Source organism: Gopherus evgoodei, chromosome 9 (assembly GCF_007399415.2).
Source record: "Gopherus evgoodei ecotype Sinaloan lineage chromosome 9, rGopEvg1_v1.p, whole genome shotgun sequence".
In the NCBI taxonomy this organism is placed as follows: Eukaryota; Metazoa; Chordata; order Testudines; family Testudinidae; genus Gopherus; species Gopherus evgoodei.
The window spans coordinates 6,448,057-6,470,427 of NC_044330.1; the positions used below are offsets into that span (position 1 = coordinate 6,448,057).

A 22,371-nucleotide genomic window follows, 5' to 3' on the forward strand; every position below is an offset into this window, starting at 1 on the left:
CCAAACATATGGGCGTAGATTTTCCAGGGCGTACACAATGGCGTAACATTCAACTCCCCTGCTGGTGAATGGCTGGTGATGGTACTCTTACACCTGGCTGCGTGTTGGTCACTCCTATAGTGCTACTGAAGAGCTAGTCCGTGGATATTTCCCAGACTCTCAACATGTTTGTTACTGAAACATGTAGCAAAATCTCCTAATGATACATACATTTTGACAGAACAATGATGCTCAACAGATTATAACTTTCCAAATGATATCTCACAAAGCGTACAAAACATATCCTAATAGCGGTGAATACGGGGGTTTTGGGGTGCTATTTCGAGAGATAGTGTGTCACAAAAGTAGCCTCTGTACAGCTATTTTTAGCACATTAGGGTAAGCTCTGCTAGCACAAGTCTGTGGACGCGGGTTGGGAGGCTCGCTCCCAAGTGCAATGTAGACATACCCGAAGGAGTGGAGCCTGTTTCCCTGAATGTCAGTGGGACTTAGGTATCTGAGTGCTTAAGTCACTTCAGAAAATGAAACTTAGGCTTCTAAATCACATAGTTGCTTCAGAACATTTTCCCTATGTTCTCTTATGTCGGTTTATTTTACTCTGAGGATTTATTTTTTATACTCTGCTAATTTGGTTTATTAAAACAAATGAGGTTTGTTTTCTAATGTTGTACATTTCAGTCTTTTGCTTCATTATTTTGTGTTTTGTGTTGCATTTGATTTTATTAAGTAATAGAGGCAATGTTCTAGCTTGTACTTTTCCAAAAGTGAGACCACTGAGAGAAATCACTCCTTTCTGAAATACTAATTTGTTCTCCTGACTTCAGTTATGAACCTCATGGGTCTGCCCGTGTAGCTCCAGTGGCAGTTTCAGGCCTTAATATGTAGCTCTGTTTTATTCCTTAGAATTTAAGTTGGTTTAGACTTTAAAAAAGATTGTTTGAGGCCTGCCTCATCTGAAGGGAATTGGGTCTGAGATGTGAGCTTTGTGATATGCTTCCAAGATCTCCTGCGTAAGACTCCTAGTGAGATCCATAGTACAGGCTCACTGCTGGAGACATGAGTGAATGTTTGCTTTATCAATAAAGTAGAAAGGCAAACAGAGTTAATAAGGAACACATGAATGAAATGTAGCATGGCAAAGAGTTCTCAACACAGGCTTTTGTAAATCCTTGCCAGTCATTAGTCTCTGACATGCTGAAGCACTTTGAGGTTAGATGAGGTGGTGCAAATGCTCTGGAGGATGTACTGGAGACTTTAGAGTGTTTACTCATTCCTGATTAACCTGTGATGCTCTGGCTCCTCACCTGTTTGCCACAAGACTTTTTTTACCTGTATGATTGTAAAAGCTGTCTGGGTGGCCTGCTTACCTTACCCCTTCCCCTGTAGGTTTTTTGTTTGATTAGGTGGGTCTGAAGAATTACAGAATGTTAGAGCACCCACGGGGAGAAAAAACAATGGGTGCTCAGCACCCACCAGACGCAGCTGTTCGGCGGCACCACTGATCAGCCAATTGGGAGTGCTGCCCAACAGCTGTTCAGTGACGCCTCCAAATTGCCGATTGGCGGTTCAGGGAGGGTGGAGAGCAGCGAATGGGTGGAGGCCTCCGGGAGGGAGTAGAGTGGGAACAGAAAGAGGAGGAGCAAGGGTGGGGCATTGAGGAGGGGAGCGGAGTGGGGTCAGGAAGAGTCAGAGCAAGAGTGGGGCCTTGGGAGGAGGGGTGGCATGGGGGTAGGGCACCCCTCCGGGAAAATTAAAAGTCAGCATCTATGGCCCCCAGGCTTTGCTTGTATCCTGGGTGCTTAAAATAAAATTGAGGAAATAGAATCTTTGGAGGTTGACCAGCAGCTTTCTTTTGTATTTCCTGGTGGCAAAGTTCACACCTGTGAATCCATTTTTATAACCTCACAGCATAGATTTTTCTTGTAATGTATTGTTTTTTATTCTGTAATGTGAAGACTATGTGGGGCTTTCTGAAATGGAGATTTAATTTGAAAGATGAAAAACAAAAGCAACTGAACTTGGAAGGCTACCAAGATGTCCAAATTCCTAGTTTGAAAGCTAGTAAACCTTTCAGCAGGTAACAATGGTAATTGCTAAAAAATGAGATCTATTGATAGTTCAAAGCAGCACAGTGCAAAGTGTATACAATACAATTTCTGTAGCATCATGTGGTCTTCACGTGTGGAAAGAATTCTTAAAAGCTGAGATGCTCAAATACATTCTGTGGGGTGTACAGGTATTTGGGTGTGTAGTTCTTCCTGCCAACCATAGCTGCAAGAGTTATTCTCATTACTGAAAATGTTCCCCATCAAACTTACGAAAAGCAAATGAACAATGAGTGGATATGTTTCATGACTAATATGTTGCTAAGATTCCTCTGTGTGAACATCCCTCGTTGAATCGGAATCTCCATTGTTGGAGGTTAAGAACAGGGTGGACAAACACGCCTGTCAGGGATGGTCTAGGTTTTTTTGGTCCTGCCTCAATGCATAGGATCTGGACTCGATGGTTTCTCAATGATCCGTCCAGCCCCTACATTTTTGTGATGCTATGAATATTTTATAGTTTAGGCAATTGTGTAATTAGATTCCCTCTGTAAGTTTGCTTACCATGTTGTCAGGAACTGTAATTTTGTCCATTTCAAAGGATGGCTTGGAAGGTAGATATATCAGGTGTCACAGTAACTGTGTAGTGTTCTGAACTTCCTAAGAATTTGTGCTTGGAATATGCAGTGTAGAATGTACCACCCTCCGAATGAGGATCTCAAAGCACTTTAGAAACAACAATGCACTTTCACAACACCCATGTGAGGGAAGAGTGGTATTATCCCCATTTTACAGAGTGGGAAACTGAGGCAAAGTTATTTACTCAAGATCACAGAACAAGTCTCTTATCAAGCAGGGAATAGGTTCTAGTTCTTCTGACTCCTGGTCTTGTATCTTAAACACTTGTTTGTGCTTTTTCCCATGCATTCATTTAAAGCTGCATTGTTTCATAGTGGGGGGGATTGAATGCATTGCTGCCACTCCATAAAACTTTGATGTCTGATAAAAGAAGTCCTAGTTCTGTTTAATGTGCTGTAGTAAAGTTGATCCCTGGGAATTTTTCACCAGCTAGTTCCACAGTAAGTATTCAGTCTTGTTTTACAGATAAGTAAGATGCCATCTTCATACCATAGGAGCAAAGATGGCCGAGTGTCTAGCTACTTTAAAACATAATCTAGCAAATAAAAACATCAGCAATAATTGCAGAGTTCCCCCACTTCCCTTTATGGCAGTGGTGGGCAAACTGCGGCCCGTCAGGGTAATCCGCTGGTGGGCCGCGAGACAATGTTTACATTGACCATCCGCAGGCACGGCCGCCGCAGCTCCCAGTAGCCGCGGCTCACTGTTCCCAGCCAATGGGAGCTGCGGGAAGTGGTGTGGGCCACAGGGACATGCTATCTGCTGTTTCCCGCAGCTCCCATTGGCCGGGAACGGTGAACTGTGGGCGGCCGTGCCTGCGGATGGTCAACATAAACAAACTGTCTTGTGGCCCACCAGCGGATTACCCTGATGGGCCGCAGGTTGCCCACCACTGCTTTATAGCTTTTGTTGGCTCATGGCTCTGTCCACTGTGCCATGCAACTTCAAATTCCCATCTTCTGTTTGTATGTTTATGCTATTATCGGTAGTCAATAATGTGATACAGGTTGCTGCTGTTCCTTGAGAGCAGGGAGCTTTGGATTAGGCTTGAAAATTAAAACTTAAAATATCATTGTTGTTTAGTTTGTATTGGTGTTCTGTTTACCCTAAAAGCAATTGGATGTGAAATAACAAAATGTAACAGAAATGTAACCCATTAATGTGCCTTATTATCCCTTTTGTAGTAGAAGGAGTATAAATAAAAGAAAAAGTGGAATTATTTTCAGATGTCAGTATGGGTACAGTATACAGTAGAACCTCAGAGTTATGAACACCAGAGTTATGAACTGGTTGGTCAACCACACAGCTCATTTGGAACCGGAAATATGTAATCAAGCATCAGCAGAGACACCCCCTCCCATCCACCCCCCCCAAATGTAAACTACTAAAAAAAAAAAAAAAGGAAAAGTTTAAATAAAGATTTGACAACGTAAGGAAACTCTTTCTGTGCTTGTTTCATTTTAATTAAGATGGTTAAAAGCAGCATTTTTCTTCTGCATAATACTGCTATGAAACTTTACAAGTCAATGTTTAGTTGTAAATTTTTGAAAGGACAACCATAACATTTTGTTCAGCGTTACAAACATTTTAGAGTTATGAACAATCTCCATCCTGATGTGCTCATAGCTCTGAGGTTCTACTGTAATTCCAAATTCTGCTAACTGCCAAGTCCGTTAGACAGAGGAATTATCTGCCAAAGTACATGGTGAAATTGCCCTCCCAGGAGTTTCTAAGGCAGAAGATGCAGGGAATTCTTGGGGAATTTGTAAAATCCCATGAATGTTGTAATGTAGAAGGATGGCTAGATATCTTGAGAGGGCTTTTTAAATTATATGATTAATTGTATAATTAATTTTTTCTTTAAGTCTAAAATGGTGATTTAGCACATAAAAAAAGCATTGCACAGCTGCATTTACAAAAACAGTCATCACAAATTTTACTACAGGAAATGCTTAGTCTAATTCATGTTACTGCCAAAGCACCATGGCTCTCCATGAGTTAGCGATTAAGGGTCCTCCTTCACCTCTTGCTGGTTTGTGTTTGAAGTAACAGCTCCAACTTCAAAATAACCCTTCCGTTAGAAAATGTTTTACCTCTTGTAGTTTCAAGTAACTTGAATTACACATTGTAGTCTAAGCTCGAGGTAACAAAGGGTCACATCCTTTTGGATTGAACTGTATTTTGCGTCTGCCTCTGCTCTGAATTCTTGAACCCTGGCTGCATGGACCAGATGCTGGCTGGATGCAATGGGACCATGGTAGTTGAAACCATGTGGAAGTTTCTTCACTGTGCCATGGGGTTGGAGAGTGCAGCACGCAGATGCAAATTACAAAACAATCCAAACAGACATAACAATCCAAACAGAGATGCCAGGTGACTGGGAAAGGGCAAATCTAGTGCCCATCTATAAAAAGGGAAATAAGGACAACCCGGGGAATTATAGCGGAGTAAGCTTAACTTCTGTACCCAGAAAGATAATGGAGCAAATAATTAAAACAATCAATTTGTAAACATCTAGAAGATAATAAGGTGATAAGTAACAGTCAGCATGGATTTGTCAAGAACAAATTGTGTCAAACCAACCTGATAGCTTTCTTTGACAGGGTAGCAAGCCTTGTGGATAGGGGGGAAATGGCTGGAGCACCCACTGAAAAAAATAAGCAGGTGCTTAGCACCCAATGGCAGCCAAGCTTCCTCCCTCCCTTCCCCCCCACTGCCTCTCGATCACCTACTCCCTGCTGATCAACACCTCCCTCTCCCTCCCTCCCAGTGCCACCCACCGATCAGGAGCAGGGATGAGGTGCACTTGGGGGAGGGAGCAGAAAGAGGTGGGAAAGAGGTGGAACGGGGGCAGGAAGAAGTGGGGTGAGGTTTGGGGAAAGGGGTGGGGGCAGAGCTAGAGGCAGAGGTGGGGTCGAGCACCCCCTGGGTAGGGAGGACATCGGCGCCTATGATCTTGTGTCTGAAATAATTCTATGGCAGCAGGCAAAGTTGTTGTCCTGCAGAGCAATAAAACTGTGTTTCTGCCTTTTTTTAATCAGAAGAATAAGTTGTTTTCTTTTTTAACCTCTTCATAGAAATGTTGCAGCAGCTTCATCAGCAGCTAGTGGAGGCTGAGCACAGGAGCATGACCTACCTTAAACGGTTTAATAAAATCCAGGTAGACTATCACAATCTCATCGGGGTCACTGCTGAGCTGGTGGATTCCCTCGAGGCCACAGTCAATGGCAAGATGGTAAGATGAGCCCCAAGTGTGTACATGCTTCTGCTTTAGGAAATGGAAGTAGAATCCGCCTGAAGTGCAAGTTAAGATTTATGGTAGCTCAGTGTTTCTGTAAGCAGGGCTGTCCCTAGGCATTGTGGTGCCCTATGCAGCCCCACTGCGGGGGAGCTTTGTGGGGCCCCAGATGGAGTGGAGCAGGCTGGGGCTGAGTCGCTCCACTTCCTGCGCCCGGTGAATGCAGGGCAGCCAGGCCCAACCCTGCACTCATGGGGTGGCGAGAAGTGGAGTGACCCGGCCCCAGCCCGTTCCGCTCTGCTCCCCTGGCTCCCAGCCTTGGAGAGCGGGGGGAACCGCATCCAGCACTTGCCAGCGGCGCGACTGGGAGCTGGCGGAGCAGAGCAGGCTGGGGCTGGTTCGCTCTGCTTACTGCCGGTGAGTGCAGGCCTGACCCCTGCTGCAGTCCTCAGGGGAGTCGGGGTGGAGCAGGGGTGGGAAGAGGCGGGGCAGGGGTGGAGAAGGGGCGTGGACTTTGGGGAAGGGGTGGAGTGGGGTGGGGCCGTGGTGGAGCAGGGGTGGGAGCCATGGGGAAGTGGCGAAGCACAGGCTGGAGCAGCACGCAGCTGCGTAGGGCATCAGGAAATTTGGTGCATACTTTGCATATGCGTAGGGATGGCCCTGTCTGTCAGTTCAGCATGCATTTAATAGACAAACGGAAATCTTAAGGAGAGATTCTCCCTTTGTCCCTTCATGCTGCCCTGGTGGGGTAAAGGTGCCACAAAGGGCTGGAACAGAATTACCCCAGCTGGGGAACAGTATAGGGCAAGCATAATTGTTTCTGTTCTGCTCCCCTCATGGGCTCTGGCATAGGTGTAGGAAAGGAGAATCTCCATAGCGCACAGTGGTATGAACATTATGGACTATGGCACAGCACAACAGCCCTTGGGAGGCTGCTTTAAATTAGAGACACCCACTGGGCGTCTCTAATTTATACCAGTCTCCTGGCTAACCCAGGATCTGGGTAGTGCAAGGATGACTTAAAGCCATGTGTGCCCTCCATCCTCCAAGCTGAATTTTGTGTTATGTTAACTTAGTTAGTAAAGAAAAGTTCCCATGAAGAAGGAGAGTTGTCTCTGTGCAAAGAGGCTCAGATCCCTGTCTGTGACTCAGGAATGCACAGCCCAACTTTGGGTGGAGGCATTGCAGAGATGTCCTTGAAAGTCCTTCTCTGCCCCTGAGCCAGGGCAGAGGCCTGACCTACACTACAAAGGTAGGTCGATGTAAGGCAGCTTACCTCCACCCTCTGTAAGCGTCTGCGCTACAGTGTTGCTCCCACTGATGTAAGTCACCCACTACGCTGACCTAATAACTCCAGCTCCGTGAGAGGCGTAGGACTTAGGTCGATGCAGTTAGGGTGAGGCAGTGTCTGTTTAGACACTGCGTTACTTATGTCGCCTGTTGGCTGTCAGCCCCACACGGGGCTCATGGCTGGCAGAGCCCCACAGTACCCTACACAGTTAAGTTGGTAGAAGTGCTCCTGATGAGGATGTACACCACGGCATGTGTGGACATGAACCACTGTAGTAATTACTGAGGTCCACATACAGCCACCAAACTTAGTAGTTTGTGTATAGACAAGGCCTGACTCTGTGCTGGTCTAGTCTTCCAGTGTAACTTGGAACAGCCTGAAGGCTTTTCGTAATTATGCTGGCTACCAGTAGCTTCCAGGGGCTGTTGAGGTAGCAGAAAGTGGAGGTTGGGGTTGCTACACTGGCTCTGTGTCACTGAAGGATCTCCCTACACTAGGGTGAACGTCTTGTGGCTGGTGACCAGGGCTAGATTAGTGCAGGGACTTTAGGGTCTGCAGCCCAGGGTATCAGGCTAAGGGGGACTCTGCAAAAATAAATCATAATTATATACAATTCAGTGGTCACCAACCCGTCAATTGTGATTGACTGGTCAATCCTGGAGCCTCTGCCAGTCGATCTTGATGTCCAGGCTGCTAAAAGTCCAGCGGCGCAGCAGGGCTCAGCGAGGCTGCCTGCATGCCATGGTCTCATGTCGCTCCCGGAATCGGCCGGCTGCTGGCATGTCTCTGCAGCCCCTGGGGAAGGGGGCAAGGCAGCTCTACGTGCTGCCCCTGCCCCCAGTATCTTCCCCGCAGCTCCTATTGGCCAGGAACTGGCCAGTGGGAGCTGCGAAGATGATGCTTGCGGGCACAGGCAAAACACGGAGACATGCTGTCCCCCTCCCCCAGGGGCGTGCAGAGATGTGCCAGCAGCCGTCCTCTTCTGGGAGCGGCGTGGAGCTATGGCTGGCAGGCAGGCAGCCTGCCTGAACCCTGTTGTGCCACTGGCCGGGTGCCGCCTGTGGTAAGCGCCTTCTGGCTGGAGCCTACACCTCACACCCCCTCCTGCACCCCAACTTCTGCACCAGGTCCGAATCCCCTCCTGCACCCAAACTCCCTCCCAGAGCCTCCACCCTTCACCCTCTCCTGCACCCCAATACTCTGCCCCAGCCTGGAGCCCCCTCCTGCGCCCAAACTCCTTCCCAGAAAGAAACTAATGTAACAGCTGTTCTAAGGTAAGAAGTAGGCTATTTTGATTTAACTATATTCTACATGTTTTAAGCCTGAAATTTAACCACAGAACGGCTTTATATTAATTAAAAGGCAAGTTTAGTATAGCGTTAATAGCTTCAATGCCATAATTGTGATCATTTTGTTTTAAATTAGGAAAAAGACTTGTATACAGGGGCCTCACAAAATCTAATAGCCCTGGGCCCACAGGAGAGTTAATCCGGCCCTGCCAGTGAGTTTAGGGTTGCTTTCTGCTGATGAAGCAGTGTTAAAGTGGCACCATGCAAGGAATAATCTGCCACAGCGTGTGGATTTCGCTTTAGAAAAGGATGGGAAAGGTGCCTGCTCACATTAGCTTTGAAAATAGTTGGGAGTAAATGTCCAGTCATTCGCTGGTCCCATTCCATACCTTGGTGTGGTGCTGTCCTAGGTGAGATTCCCTGTGTTCTTACATGGAGCTGTGTCAAGAGCACCAGGCTAAGGGGCTGTTATTTTGACTTTTGTTTTCCTTTGCACTCAAAGCAAAGTACAGTGCATCATCTGATTCTTCCCAAATGTGTCCAGCTGGTGGCGCTCTTGAGTTGTGGATCAATGTTTCTACTCTGGCTCTGACTTTCAGGTGCTTTTGAACTTTGAACAGAATCATGTTGGAAGTATATTAGTTCTGACTGAAAGTATTGGTGTGTCCCTGCCCATCATTTAAGAAAAAAACAGTTATGGCCCCAAACTGGACTATTTAAGATAATGTTGTTTTACACTTCGAGGAGCTTGGGAACCTGGCTACTGCTGCTTTTAGAGTGTCCAAGAGATGTTACGAATTGGGGTTCCCTGGAGAGGAAAGCGCAGGCTTCTCAGCTACTGAAGAGCTTTCAGCTGCTTTGAGGCAGGTAGATCCCTGTCCAGGAGCCCCTATTCTCAGCAAGGGGGAATGAAGTGTCAACATCCCAACCCTCAAATCCCCCGATATCCAGGAAGCATATGGCCATTTCCCTGGGAGGCAGCGCTGCTGTGATTTTATTTTCCCAAAACTCTAAAGCCCACTGTAAACAACATGAGAATTGTATGAAATGACGGACAAAATATATACATATGTGACATGCACTTTCTCTCTCTCCTGGATAGCTGTCTCTGTATGCTTTGAGCTCTGCCATTTGTTTAGGCAGGCTTATGGTGAGGTGTTGCCTTATAATTCTCAGCAATATTGCCATTTAGTATTTATTCTTGGTTTAACTTCCCTTTTAACAAAAGAAAACTTGTACATCGACTTTAGTGTGATGAATTTTCATTTCTGGCACCTCCTTGTAAAACTACTTACTGCAGCGGTTCCCAGAAACATTTTACTAAGGTGACCCACCAACTCCATTTTGTCTTTTTTTTTTTTGGTGACCCCTCCCCCCCTCCAGATCCAAATTAGTCAGGAGGCTCCAAATTCATAGGCCAGCATCCTTCCCCACCTCCTGCTCCTTGGTGCCCCACCAAGGAGGCAACAGCCACCCACACCAACCACCTTGGTATTGCAGCCCTAATCCCAGCCTAGTGCAGAGTGGAAGCCCCAGGGTAGGGTGGTGGAGAGCGAACTCACCCTGCACTCACCTTTCAGAGACAGCTCCAATCCCATGTAGCTTGGCCCACTCCCCACTCCGGGCACGGGTCCAAGTTTGAGTGAGTGGTGCTGCAGTCTGGTGCAGAGAGTCACAGCACCACTCAAGTTTGTCCTGTCCGTCCCCCTTCATGACGGGGGTGGGTGGGGATGGTGGCTGGGATAAACCTGAGTGGACTGCGACTCCATGTGCCAGGTCACAAAACCCAGAACTGGGCCCAGCCCCGTGGGAGAGAAGCCACTGCTGCAGGGTGATTATGGGGCGGGCTTGCTCCCCCTTCCCACCCTCTCCTCTGCCTGCAGGGTCTCACTTCCACACCGCACCCAAGACCAATCTAGAACTTTACTGTGATCCATTAATGGTTTGGGACACACCACCTGGGACACATTGACTTCCTGTACAAGTACCTGGCTGAAGTCAGATGGAAATGTTACATAATTCCATGTGCTTGGTTTGTTTCTTTATTTTAGATCACGCCAGAATATCTTCAAAGTGTTTGTGTTCGTTTGTTTAGCAATCAGATGAGACAAAGTATAGCTCATAGTATTGACTTCACGAGGCCTGGAACCGTAAGTACAATCAATACTGATATTTGCTCTTGTCTCTGTAGCCATCTTAAAATGGAATACTCGTTAAGCTGTATATTTAGGCTTGGAAGGATTAGATGTTTATTGGTAAATGTCGATTTTGCCGTACATACACACCAATGAAAAATATTTCCATCAATGACAGAAATATACAGACGGACAAAATAAGAAAAATGCTGTTTCAGAACTTAGTAGAGTTCAATGTAAGGATATTTACGCTGTATATTTTGCCATGTGATGTTGACAGTTTGTGTTTTACTGGTTATAAAGCTTTAACTTTTGAATCTCAGTGGCTATTGTCATTAAATTTATGCGGTGGGTTAGACAATTACGTAATTAAAATGATTTTAAAAATGCTTAAAAATGTATATCAAAATTATCCATTGAATTCTTCTAAAAAATCAGATTCAGCCAAGTCTACATATATTGCACCAGGGACATAAGATTATGACTCTACATATAAAATGTAAGGAGTAATGTACACCAAGCTTACATAAGGTTATGATTACATCTTGGGCTTCTGATGACCATGGTTATATTGCCAGTTCCACAAAATGGAATTACAGCCTCATATATAGGCTTCTGAGGCATCTTTATCTTATAATATATGATGAACCACATCACTGTTAAGAATCTACAGACATACTTTGTCTCATTTAGTTCCATTGTAGGCCTGCATCCAGGTCCTGTGGGTAAATACCTTAGCTCCTGTCGATGGACTCCCTGGATGGCCTGATGGTTCTTTCCCAACTCATTCTCTCAGTCATACCCTATCAGATGGCTGCACTGGAGCTACAGTGCTGTTTTCCCATTCTGTCCCTCTCTATGCTGAGTCAGGGCTAGATTTGCAAAGGTGTTTAGGCACCTGAAGATGCAGAGAGACCCCTAGTGGAATTTATAAAAGCACCAAAGCAGGTGTGGCATGTACCTCCCGTTGAAATATTTGCTCTCCAAATATCTAATACACGGAAGTGTGAGGTATTTAATTACAGAGTAAATATTATTGAATGGCTTTAAACTTTAACTGTCCATGTGTTTTATGTAGTTGAATTTTCTCCTTTCTTGTGACAAACAACTTTAGTATTAATTAAAATATTGTGTGCCATTACTTTGTCTTTTGTAAACTAACGTGATAACTTGCCCATTGTTTTTCGCCATGACAGCACCAAGTCTTCCTCACTGTATAGTGATAGTTTGTGATATGTAAAAAGAACAACAAAAAGAAGCAAGAATTCTTGCTGATCTGTTTCATTTGCCATTCCAGCTGATCTTTATAATGACAATATATAGATTAGTTGGTTGTACAAAGAGGAGAGGATTGTTTACATGTTCCATACCCTTTTTTATGTTCTTGTTTAGGAGAATGGAGTACACCTCACAGATCACCATGCTCAGTTAGATCTCCTTTGCTTCAGTGTACTATCGTGGTCAGCACTGCTTTCTCTGACTTGCAATATAAAACTTTATGCCTTCACTAGCCTTTTTCAAAAAAAATCTTCCACTATTATAGTTTCACTGGTGCAGCTCGTTTAGTGGTAGCAACAGTGGGGTGTGCTAATGTGAACAGGCAAATATTTACTATCTTGTTATTGTAGACTTACCCTGAGCTGGATTAGATGACAGTGATAAAATGCAGGGGTCTTCTCTACATTTGTACTCCCCTGTTACTGCTATTGGCACAGATCCACGAACAGCAGTGTAACCGTGGGTAACTTGCCATACAAGACTAGCATAGACCCAGTCTGAAAGGCAAATGATTCCTTTCTCTGTCCCTTCTTTAGATGATTTAGGCCCTGGTTCTGACACCACGATGCCTGAGGGCAATATGGACACTTGGGAGGTTACTGTACAGATGTTTTGGTTTGTTACAATATCTTTTATTTTGTGTATGATATTCTGTTCAGTTCTACTGAAGGTTTTCCACTGTGAAAACACTGTATCTCTGGTGGATCCCACTACTTTCCTCCTGTTTCTACTCCTCGCTCTCTAGTCCCTGAGGCCACGTCTACACTACACCATAAAATCGAAATTATTAAAACTGGTTTTATAAAACTAGTTTTATAAAATCGATTTTACGCGTCCACACTAGGGCACATTAATTCGGTGGTGTGCGTCCATGGTCCTAGGCTACCATCGATTTCCGGAGCGGTGCACTCTGGGTAGCTCAGTAAAAGAATGAGACCAATAACTTCGATTTCCGTCCACACTAACCCTAAATCGATATAGTAATATCGATTTTAGGGTTACTCCTCTCGTTGGGGAGGAGTACAGAAATCGATTTTAAGAGCCGTTAACATTGATTTAAAGTGCCTTGTAGTGTGAACGGGTACAGCATTAAATCGATTTAATGCTGTTTAAATCGATTTAACGTTGTAGTGTGGACCAGGCCTGAGCTGTGACTAAGGCCACGTCCAGACTAGGGTATTAAAATCGATTTTAGATACGCAACTTCAGCTATGTGAATAACGTAGCTGAAGTCGAATTTCTAAAATTGAGGTACTCACCCGTCTAGACGGCGCGGCATCGATGTCCGCGGCTCTCCGTGTCGATTCCGGAACTCCGTTCGGGTTGATGGAGTTCCGGAATCGATGTAAGCGCGCTCGGGGATCAATACATCACGTCCAGACTAGACGCGATATATCGATCCCCGAGCAATCGATTTTAACCCGCCGATGCCGCGGGTTAGTCTGGACGTGGGCTATGACCACAGCTATAAGAGAGACAGTTACAACACAGTTGTCACCTGGCCTGATTTACAAGAGGATTAAAATTTGTAGTGTGGGAGGGATCTAATCATGTTACCAACTGAGCCGTTAGCCAAGGTTTGGGGACAGGGTTAACTATCGTCTGCCCTGCAAATCTTAACCACCTTGTAAGCAGCTCCTCTGACTCAGTCCTTTCATCCTTCTGAACTATAGAGCTTTTGTTTGTTTCCAATTTAAACAGTGTGCCTCCCAGAGCCACTCTAGGTGTGTGAACAAAGACTAGTTAGAAACTCAAACAAGAATAGTAATGTCAAAAAAGGAAAACCTGCCCAGCTCATCCCACTTCTTTAGAGACAGCTGAAATAACTTGGCATTTCACAAAATCCGGGACTTCTTCCTTGTCCATCTCTATGATATGCTGCAGCACTCCCAATCTTTGCTGACCCAGAAAGCAGAAGAGACTAGGACTAGAAATCAAATCCAGATCTCCAGCAGGCAGTGCAGATTACTCACAAGGCTGCTGAGGTAGCCTATCGCTCTTCCCTTTAAAATTTCCAGATAACTGGTTATTATGCAACTAGATGTTTTGTCTGGCCTTAAGTAGTTTCAGCTTTTCACATCAGCTTTGGAATAAAGCTAGAGGCGCTGTGTCCCAAGTGACATAGGGCAGAATCAGCTATCAGAATCTGAGCCTGTAACATCTGTGCTGGGTATGTGTTGGAAGGTCACTTCACTGTTTACTTTAAACCAGTCAAAGAGACCAAAATATGCCTCTCCAACTATTCTAAGGGCTTTTCTACATGGTGTGTTAGTGCACACCTCTGGGGTGTCAGTTCTAGTGCTCATCTAGTCCACGCCCGTGTGGAACCTGCTGGTGGTGTGGCATGCTAGTGGTGTTAATGTAGTCTTGGGTCCTAGGGAACTGATAGTTCGCACCAGCAAGGCCCACATGCACCAGTTAATGCGCAACACACTGATGCGGACTAGAATTTCCATCCTCACTGGGATGCAGTAACTCAAAATGTAAACAAGCCTTCAGTAACTGTCTCCCCCACTTATAAAGCTCTCTCTGACCTCTCCTTTGTAACAGAGGGCTCAGTTCTGCCCTCAAATACACTGCAGTGCCCTGTGTTTTTTGTCAGATAAGTTACTCCACACAGCATGCGTGAATGAACTCAAGTGTCAAAGAGCAGGACTGAGTCTTAATACTATAGGCGACAGTTCTCTGTTGTACAAAAGAAATAAGGCTGTATACCTTGGAGTACATTCTTAAAAAAGGATTTCCTTTGTTCTATTTTGTTCCCTGCTCATTGAACGTTGCTCTGATTTTGGACATAGGAACATCAGAATGGCCCTACTGGGTCAGACCAAGGGTCCATCTAGCCCAGTATCCTGTCTTCCAACAGTGGCCAGTGCCAGGTGCCCCAGAGGGAATGAATAGAACAGGTCATCATCAAGTGATCTATCCCCTGTCACTCATTCCCAGCTTCTGGCAAACAGGCTAGGGACACCATCACTGCCCATCCTGGCTAATAGTCATTGATGGACCTATTATCCATTAGTTTATCTAGTTCTTTTTTGAACCCTCTTATGGTCTTGGCCTTCACAACATCCTCAGGCAAGGAGTTCCACAAGTTGACTGGGCGTTATGTGAAGAAATACTTCCTTTTATTTGTTTTAAACTTGCTGCTTACTAATTTCATTTGGTGACCCCCCTAGTTCTTGTATTATGAGAAGTAGTAAGCAACACTTCCTTATCTACTTTCTCTACACCAGTCATGATTTTATAGGCCTCAATCATATCTCCCCTTAGCCATCTCTTTTCCAAGCTGAGAAGTCCCAGTCTTATTAATCTCTCCTCATACAGAAGCCGTTCTATACCCCTAATCATTTTTGTTGCCCTTTTCTGAACCTTTTCCAATTCCAGTATATCTTTTTTGAGATGGGGCGACCACATCTGCAGACAGTATTCAAGATGTGGGCATGCCATGGATTTGTATAGAGGCAACATGATATTTTTAATGAGTCATTTTTATGGGTTGGGAGAGTGTTGTGGTGGAATACAAAATTCTGAGGCCTCTGGGTGGTCATATAATTGTAATCAAAGGCAGAGTGCATCAGCTCATTGGATGTGCTGTTATTGCACAAGAACACACATCTTAATGTGTCATAGTGTAGTTAGAAGTCTATCCTTCCATCACTGAAAGGAGTCCAAAGCAGAAGGGTAAACCTAAAAGCTAAATGTTCCCACTGGACTGACTTCCAGGATTCAGGCATTGATGTCTCCACAAACATAAGACTTAGGCCAGGACAATGCCGTGGACAAAAGGGTCTGGATCTGAGAATGGGAAGTCAAAGCAGCAGCGCTGGCAGTTCTGAAAAAAACAATAATGGATTTGAAGCATTTAAAGAGATGATCAAATTCCTAATTTTCTGAAGTTCAGTAAGCTGATGGGTAAATTTAAAAATGAATGTATTCGACTTAAAAAAAAAAAAAAAAAGTCCTACCCCAAGGCTGATTATGCTGTGGACTGTCTGCCAAATGCTGCCCAGAGAGTTCCATAATAAGGCTCTCATCTTTTTAATATAGAGCATGGATCAAAGTGGGGCATTATGTTTTCTCTAGGTAACAACTGTCTTTTGTCGATACTAAAGTACTCAGCGAATAATGGACTAGGATCTCTAGGATATACCTACACTGCAGAAAAGATCCTAAGCACAGCCACGGTTGGCTCAGTTCAGCTTCCTTGGGCTTTGGAGCTAAAACTTGCGGTGTAGACATTTGGGCTTGGGATGGAGCCTGGGTCTGAAACTTTGCAAGGGGGTGGGTCTCAGAGCCTGAGCTCCAGCCCATGCGTGAACGTCTACCTTGCAGTTTTTAGCCTGAGCCCAGGAGCCCTGGTGAATTGACTCAGGCTCTTAGAATCAGTGTCGAGTTTTGCTTTTTTATTGCAATGTAGATGTACTCCTAGTCTCCATCTCTGAAGTCATATTTGTTTAGTGCAAGCTAGATGTGGCTAACAGGCTTCTGGCTAATTGCCAATGTGGGGCTTGATCCTTCAAAGTACTGAACACTCTGACCTAGTCCGGCACTGCTGCTAAGCACATGCTTAACTTTAGCAGGAGTAGTCTCTTTAACTTCATTAGGCCTATTGACATGCTTAAAGTTAGGTATATGCTGAAGTGTTGGGCTGGGTTGGAGCCAGTGTGCCTAGCATCTTGCAAGGTCAAGCTCATGGTCTTCAGTTGACTAAAACTGGTTGCCCTGGTAGTACTTTCTACATTGTAGTACGGGGTATGCTTCCTGGCTGTGAGATTGATAGCCTTCATGTTGTTAGTGCTTCCTAATTCAGATGTAATTGTTTGTTTTGGATTGAAAATTGATGTAAAGGTATCAGCCTCACGATCACTTGAAAAAATGTTCTCAGTTGAAGGAATAATTTTACAAGTTTAAATACATTTGTTTTTAAAGCTTTTCAGACCATAGTCCCCTCAACTGTTATTTGGCAGAAAAAAACCAAGGTCTCTAACTAAAGATTCACGCATGAGTAGTCTCAAATAAGATTATGCACGAGTAAATTACTCTCACACTTAAGTCTCTACAGAATTGGCCTCTAAAATTTAGCCCACTTGTCTGTATTTTAGACCACTGGTTCTCTTCTGTTTAGATCCTAAGTTAGTCTGATGAAAAATATTCTTCCGGTTATTTGAAAATAAAAAAAAACCTTAAAAATCATGCAACAAAAACTAGGAGGAGACTAGGATTTATATCGACCCACTACCCTGAGTTAGAATTGTAATCATCTTGTCTTGAGGATTTAATCACATTATTTGCCACAGGCCAGTGAATACATTGGGGAAAAAAAATTTTTTTTCATGTGAAGACGAGGCCGAAGGAGAAGCCTGAACCTTCAAAAGACCTTAAGATATTTCTACACTGTAGCTGGAGGTGTAATTTCCATTTTAGATAGATGCATGTGTGCTAGTTTTGGTCAAGCTGATGCACTAAAAGTAGCAGTGTAGCTATGACATGGCAGTACAGACTAGCTTCCCTGAGGACAACCCTGTCTGAGATTCTAGGTACAAGTACTTGGCTGACTAGCCTGTGCCACCACCCGTGCTTGCTGTTTGTAACGTGCTAGCTCAATCCGAGCTACACAGATGTGTCTATCACCGCCAGCTCTGTTAGAATGTGGTAGCTAATGCATGCTTATCCCTTTTATCCTCGTCTAGACAAAACTGAAATTTTGTTTTAAAATCACCTTTTATGTTATTCTGGAGAGAGACTTTATCATGGCAGTTTGGAGCATTTAGCACTTGGGGTTTTTTTTAAGGTCATATTTTAAAATATGTTAACGCTGAAACACAAACCCATAGAAGCTGATGAGGCACCTAAAATACAAAATGTTAACAATGAAATATAAAACACTCAAAGTCAGTGAAACTTCTAAGTATAAAGGTGAAGAGAAATAACTTCCTTGATGGAACCTGTTGTATTTAGAATCCTAAGTGCGTCTCAGTCAATGCCCTTTTAATGGGATTGCATTATGACTAAGAATCCAAATAGTTGACAGCACATACTGAACCTATATTAAATTGTAAAGTCCTTCACCTTTAATTTAAAAAGCATATTACATTCTTTCTCTGCCATTGGCTATTAGCTGTTCCCTTGCGTTCTGTTTACCTTTTGGGGACTAAACCATTATTCTACTTACGTTGTACTTGTCCATTTGGCAAACAGTAGATTTCTTTTGGCATAGCTCATAAGGGTGTGTGCGGAGAAATCCTTATTTTTTTTATGTTGACACTCTTGTCAGATGTCAGCTTTTGCTTAAGGTGCTTATTTATTTAATGACTGCATATAAGTCATGTATTGTCTTAAGCCTCTGGGATTTTGGGTTTTGTTAGTTTTCTTTACTGTGTAACCACTGCTTTTTTTCCTTAATAAGCACATCTTCCTTGCTAATGTAAATGTGCGGTTAAATAGAAGCTACTTTGTCACAAGTATTCTTTTTTTGTTAGTAAAATGCTTTCTATAGCAGGTTACCGGAGCAAAGCCAGGCGGCACAATAGTAGAATTATTGTTTTTAGCTTTCCAGAATGTACTCATTAAATTTTCTGTGGGTGCACTTCTGTTATTTAAAAAAAACAACCCACCTATTATGTCAGCTAATTGCCTTAAGTAGACTCGTCCCAGGACAAAATAGACCCTTTCCTGTCTTCCCCACTCCTGTGTAGAAAAAAATGCTCATATGTGATCTTGGATAATGCAGAAACAAAACTGCTCTATATTCTAGACAAAGACAGGTTATGCTTTCCAGGTGATGCAGAGTATGGTGTGCATTTCATGTGTATCTACTGTCTGCACTGAGGGTAGGGGAGATGTTTCATGTTTGAATAAAATGTCTTAGTTCTGGAGGGAAGGGGAAACTTGGACTCCTGTATCTTATTCCCCTCTCTCCTCCCTCAAATGGTCTAGGTATTGGTTTCACAGGCAAACACAACAAATGCTATTTCCGAATCCAAATCATGATGGAGATTAGAAAATTCCTGTATCCTTACTTAATTTGAAGGAATAGTACAGTGTGGATGCTACTTAAATGAGGGACTTGCAGATTGTAGCATTTTCCTATGTACTTATTTGTCTACACAGGAAGGTTAGGGTGACCAGATAGCAAGCGTGAAAAATGACGACAAGGGCTGAGGGGTAATAGGCACCTATATAAGACAAAGTCCTAAATATCCAGACTGTCCCTATAAAATTGGGACATCTGATCACCCTAAGGCAGGAGTAACTAAATACTGAGGGCTCCTCTACACACAAACTAAAACCAAAATAAACCAAGTGGGTGCATTTTGTATCATCAGTTATATTGGTGCCAGTCTGTGTGTGAACACTCTTATTTTGGATTCAGAATGTCCTATTTAGATTTAAAAACAACTTAAGTTAAATCGAAAAAGGACACTCTTAATTTGAAATGAGCACGAGCAGATTTGTACTGAAATAACTTGGGGCTGGTCTACACTACTGCGGTAAATCAATCTAATTTACACAATTTTAGTTACATGAATAAGGTAACTGAAGTCGACGTAGTTGGATCCACTTACCGTGGAGGCTACACTGTGCTGTGTCGATGGGAGCTCGTCTCCTGTCAATTTCCCTTACGCATCTTAGGGAGGTGGAGTACGCAAATGGATGGGAGAGTGTTCTCTCATCGATTTAGCGTGTCTTCGCCAGACCCTCTAAATCGACACTCACTGCATCAATTGCAGCATTACCAATCTACCAGTAAGTGTAGACATGCCCTGAAGGTGGGAATTGCATCTGATTTAGGCTATATGTAAATACACTAGCCATTTAAAGTGCAATATGTCCCAAATACACTAGCCATTTAAAGTGCAATATGTCCCTTTTTTGTGCTAAAACTATGGGAACGTCTACACTTTTTAATGGCTTGAGTTTCACTGCAAAAAGAAAACCACCTTCATGAGAGGCATACAGTTCTTTCTGCTGTTCTTTTTGTGCAGCTGTGAAAGTGAAGAGACGTTCTACCTGTGTGAACATCTTCTGTCCTCTGGAGGATATCCCACAGTACCAAAAGTGACCACTCTGGCCAGCATCTCTGCTGCTGTGACGCCAGGGAAATGGATGTCCGCACCTTCCCCTGCAAGCCCTGGGAAGTTTGAAACTCTCTTTCCCTTTGCTTGTAGATGTGGTGGGGAAAGCAGCCAGACAGCAGGGCTTTTTTTTTTTTTAAATGCAGTGAAAGAAACAAGGAAGTAATGGGGCTGCTGGGACATGAAGCAGTGCATCACGGGGCACTGAGCAGGGATCCAGAATGCTTTCCGCTCACCCCTCTCTTCCCACAAGCCCTATTGAGAGAGCTGCACTATGGGATAGCTACCCCACAGCGCTACTCTCACCCGCAATGGAAGTGCTGCTAGGGTACACACTTTGACGCCTGAGGACTTAAGTGAATACACAAACCAGCACTTTTCTTTCACTGGTTCCCTGTCACTGGTGAAACTTACAGCGCAAAAACTCTGCAAGTGTAGACATACCCTTAGTTAGTTTGATTCCAGTTTGTATGTAGCTACACCCTGACTTTGACCTCTGGGAACTCACCTCAGTTCAGCTCTGAAGCTGCCTTTGGTAGGAAATTGCTTATAGACTAATCCCGCCCCTGCCACCCCCTGTATTATTTCTCACAGTTGTCACGCTGAACTTGTGAGAAGTCCCAAGCGGTGCAAGTGAATGCACTGACAATTACATTCTCATTAGTTGGTGTCATCCAGTCAAGACTGGGCTCACTGGTATCTGTTGCTCTAACTATATAGCGGTACAGTCCCCCTAGTATGAAGGCAGTTATACCAGTATGAAGGTGTTTAATACCTATATAGCTATGCCTGTACAGGAAGAATATTGGTAGAAGGCACCTTTATACCAGTATGACTGCATCCACATTAGGGGTTGTACTGGTATAAAAATATATTGGTTAAAAAAATCATATCCAGAACCAATATAATTATACCTATACAAAAAGTGTGTGTAGACCAGGCATGTCTGTAGCAGGCCTAACAATTGCAAATGGAAATTAGAGGCCTATCCTGTCCTCAGTCCCACAGCCATAAGTACTAATAGCTTTATTGCAGATTTAGAGGAGGAGGAGGAGTTTGCACTATGCTCTTCAAACTCAGTCTGTTACTCTTCAACTAATTTTATTTGTTTTGGGGTTTAACTGTTTTCTCTGTGAGATATTTCTGTTAACTTATTTTTTTAATCTTCTTTATTTTATTGTGTGCCTGTTTGTCCATAAAGGGATATTACTCTCTCAGCCCTTGTGATGACGGATATGTAAGTTTCTATATCTTCTTTATATCTTTCACATTGCCTGCTGCAGCCTGTCATATTCTGTATTTCTCTTCTTGCTCTGTGAATGATAATTTCACTTGCTCTATTTTCATTCATACCGAGTCACTGACTGTTATGGACACTAGTTATTTTTTTTAAACCTATATAAAGGTTTGGGGAACCCTTGCATGGAGAGCAAGATATAAATTCCAGTGGAACTCATTCTGTGTAATGTATTTGACACAGAGCATCTCAACTCTAGAGTACCCGAACATAGCTTCTTTATAAAGTGTAGGAGATGCTTGTTTGATCTGTGAGCCTTACTACTTAGCACTTGAATAACACATTGCATCTTCAAAGTTCAGTGCAAACACTAGCTACCCCCCACAACACCCTGTTAAGTAAGTCGATAAACTACTTAAGATAACATGGCAGGGATTCAGATTCTTTTCCCAGAAGAGCTACTTGTACTTTTTTTTTATCACAAATTGAGATCGGGTACTCTAAACATGATCAAATACCACATCATTTTCATTTAAAAAAACAAAAACAAAATAGTTCAGGGGATGCTGATTGTGCCTTCTGCGCCCCAGATGGACATTTGTATTCTGACAACATTACAAGTGCATCACAAGCATCTGATGTTGCCCACAGACAGTGCATTCTTTGCAGAGAAAGGATATTGGTCTGCTAAATAATCTAGTACGAAATCAAACAAAAAAGAGCTACTGACACCTCCTTTAAAAATGTCAGGCAATGTTCGGTTTAGAAAATCGCGTGTGTGTGTATTTTCCCCCTGCACTACTCCTGTTTTTAGTAAGGATGTTTGCATAAAACATGATTTTTTTTTCTCCTCCATTTGCTGCTTTTACTTATTCCTCCTCTGAAAATGCAGTGAAACCTGTAGAGCTCACCTTAGTGGATAACCTCTTGCTTTAGGAAACTTCCCCAAAGTATCCCTGAATGCACGGGGCCAAATGTAACCTTAGTGTACCTCCATTGATCTTCACCCGTTGAGTGCAAGCCAGGCCCACCTGTACTAAAAGATGATCTCCATTAAGCAATACATTTCTGCTGATCCTTTGAGTCATCATTTATCATGATCTTCATTTGGTGTTTGACATTCCACTCACTTCTGCAGCAG

General features: G+C 43.7%; 1 protein-coding gene across 10 annotated transcripts in view; it reads left to right on the top strand.

Moving 5' to 3' along the window:
* The window catches only part of ARMC9 (armadillo repeat containing 9), a 138,728-nt gene that overhangs the window by 23,297 nt on the left and 93,060 nt on the right, over positions 1-22,371 (top strand). For 8 of the 10 annotated variants that reach the window (XR_004001933.1, XM_030574786.1, XM_030574794.1 and 5 more), the window contains exons 8-10: positions 5,762-5,919; positions 10,554-10,652; positions 21,195-21,230. Coding sequence is in view for 9 of the 10 variants with exons in the window: in XM_030574786.1 (XP_030430646.1) it covers positions 5,762-5,919; positions 10,554-10,652; positions 21,195-21,230 (293 nt within the window). In the remaining variant the exon portion in view is untranslated. The remainder of the gene's footprint in view (positions 1-5,761; positions 5,920-10,553; positions 10,653-21,194; positions 21,231-22,371) is intronic. The other 2 variants (XM_030574788.1, XM_030574796.1) reach the window with 1 other exon arrangement.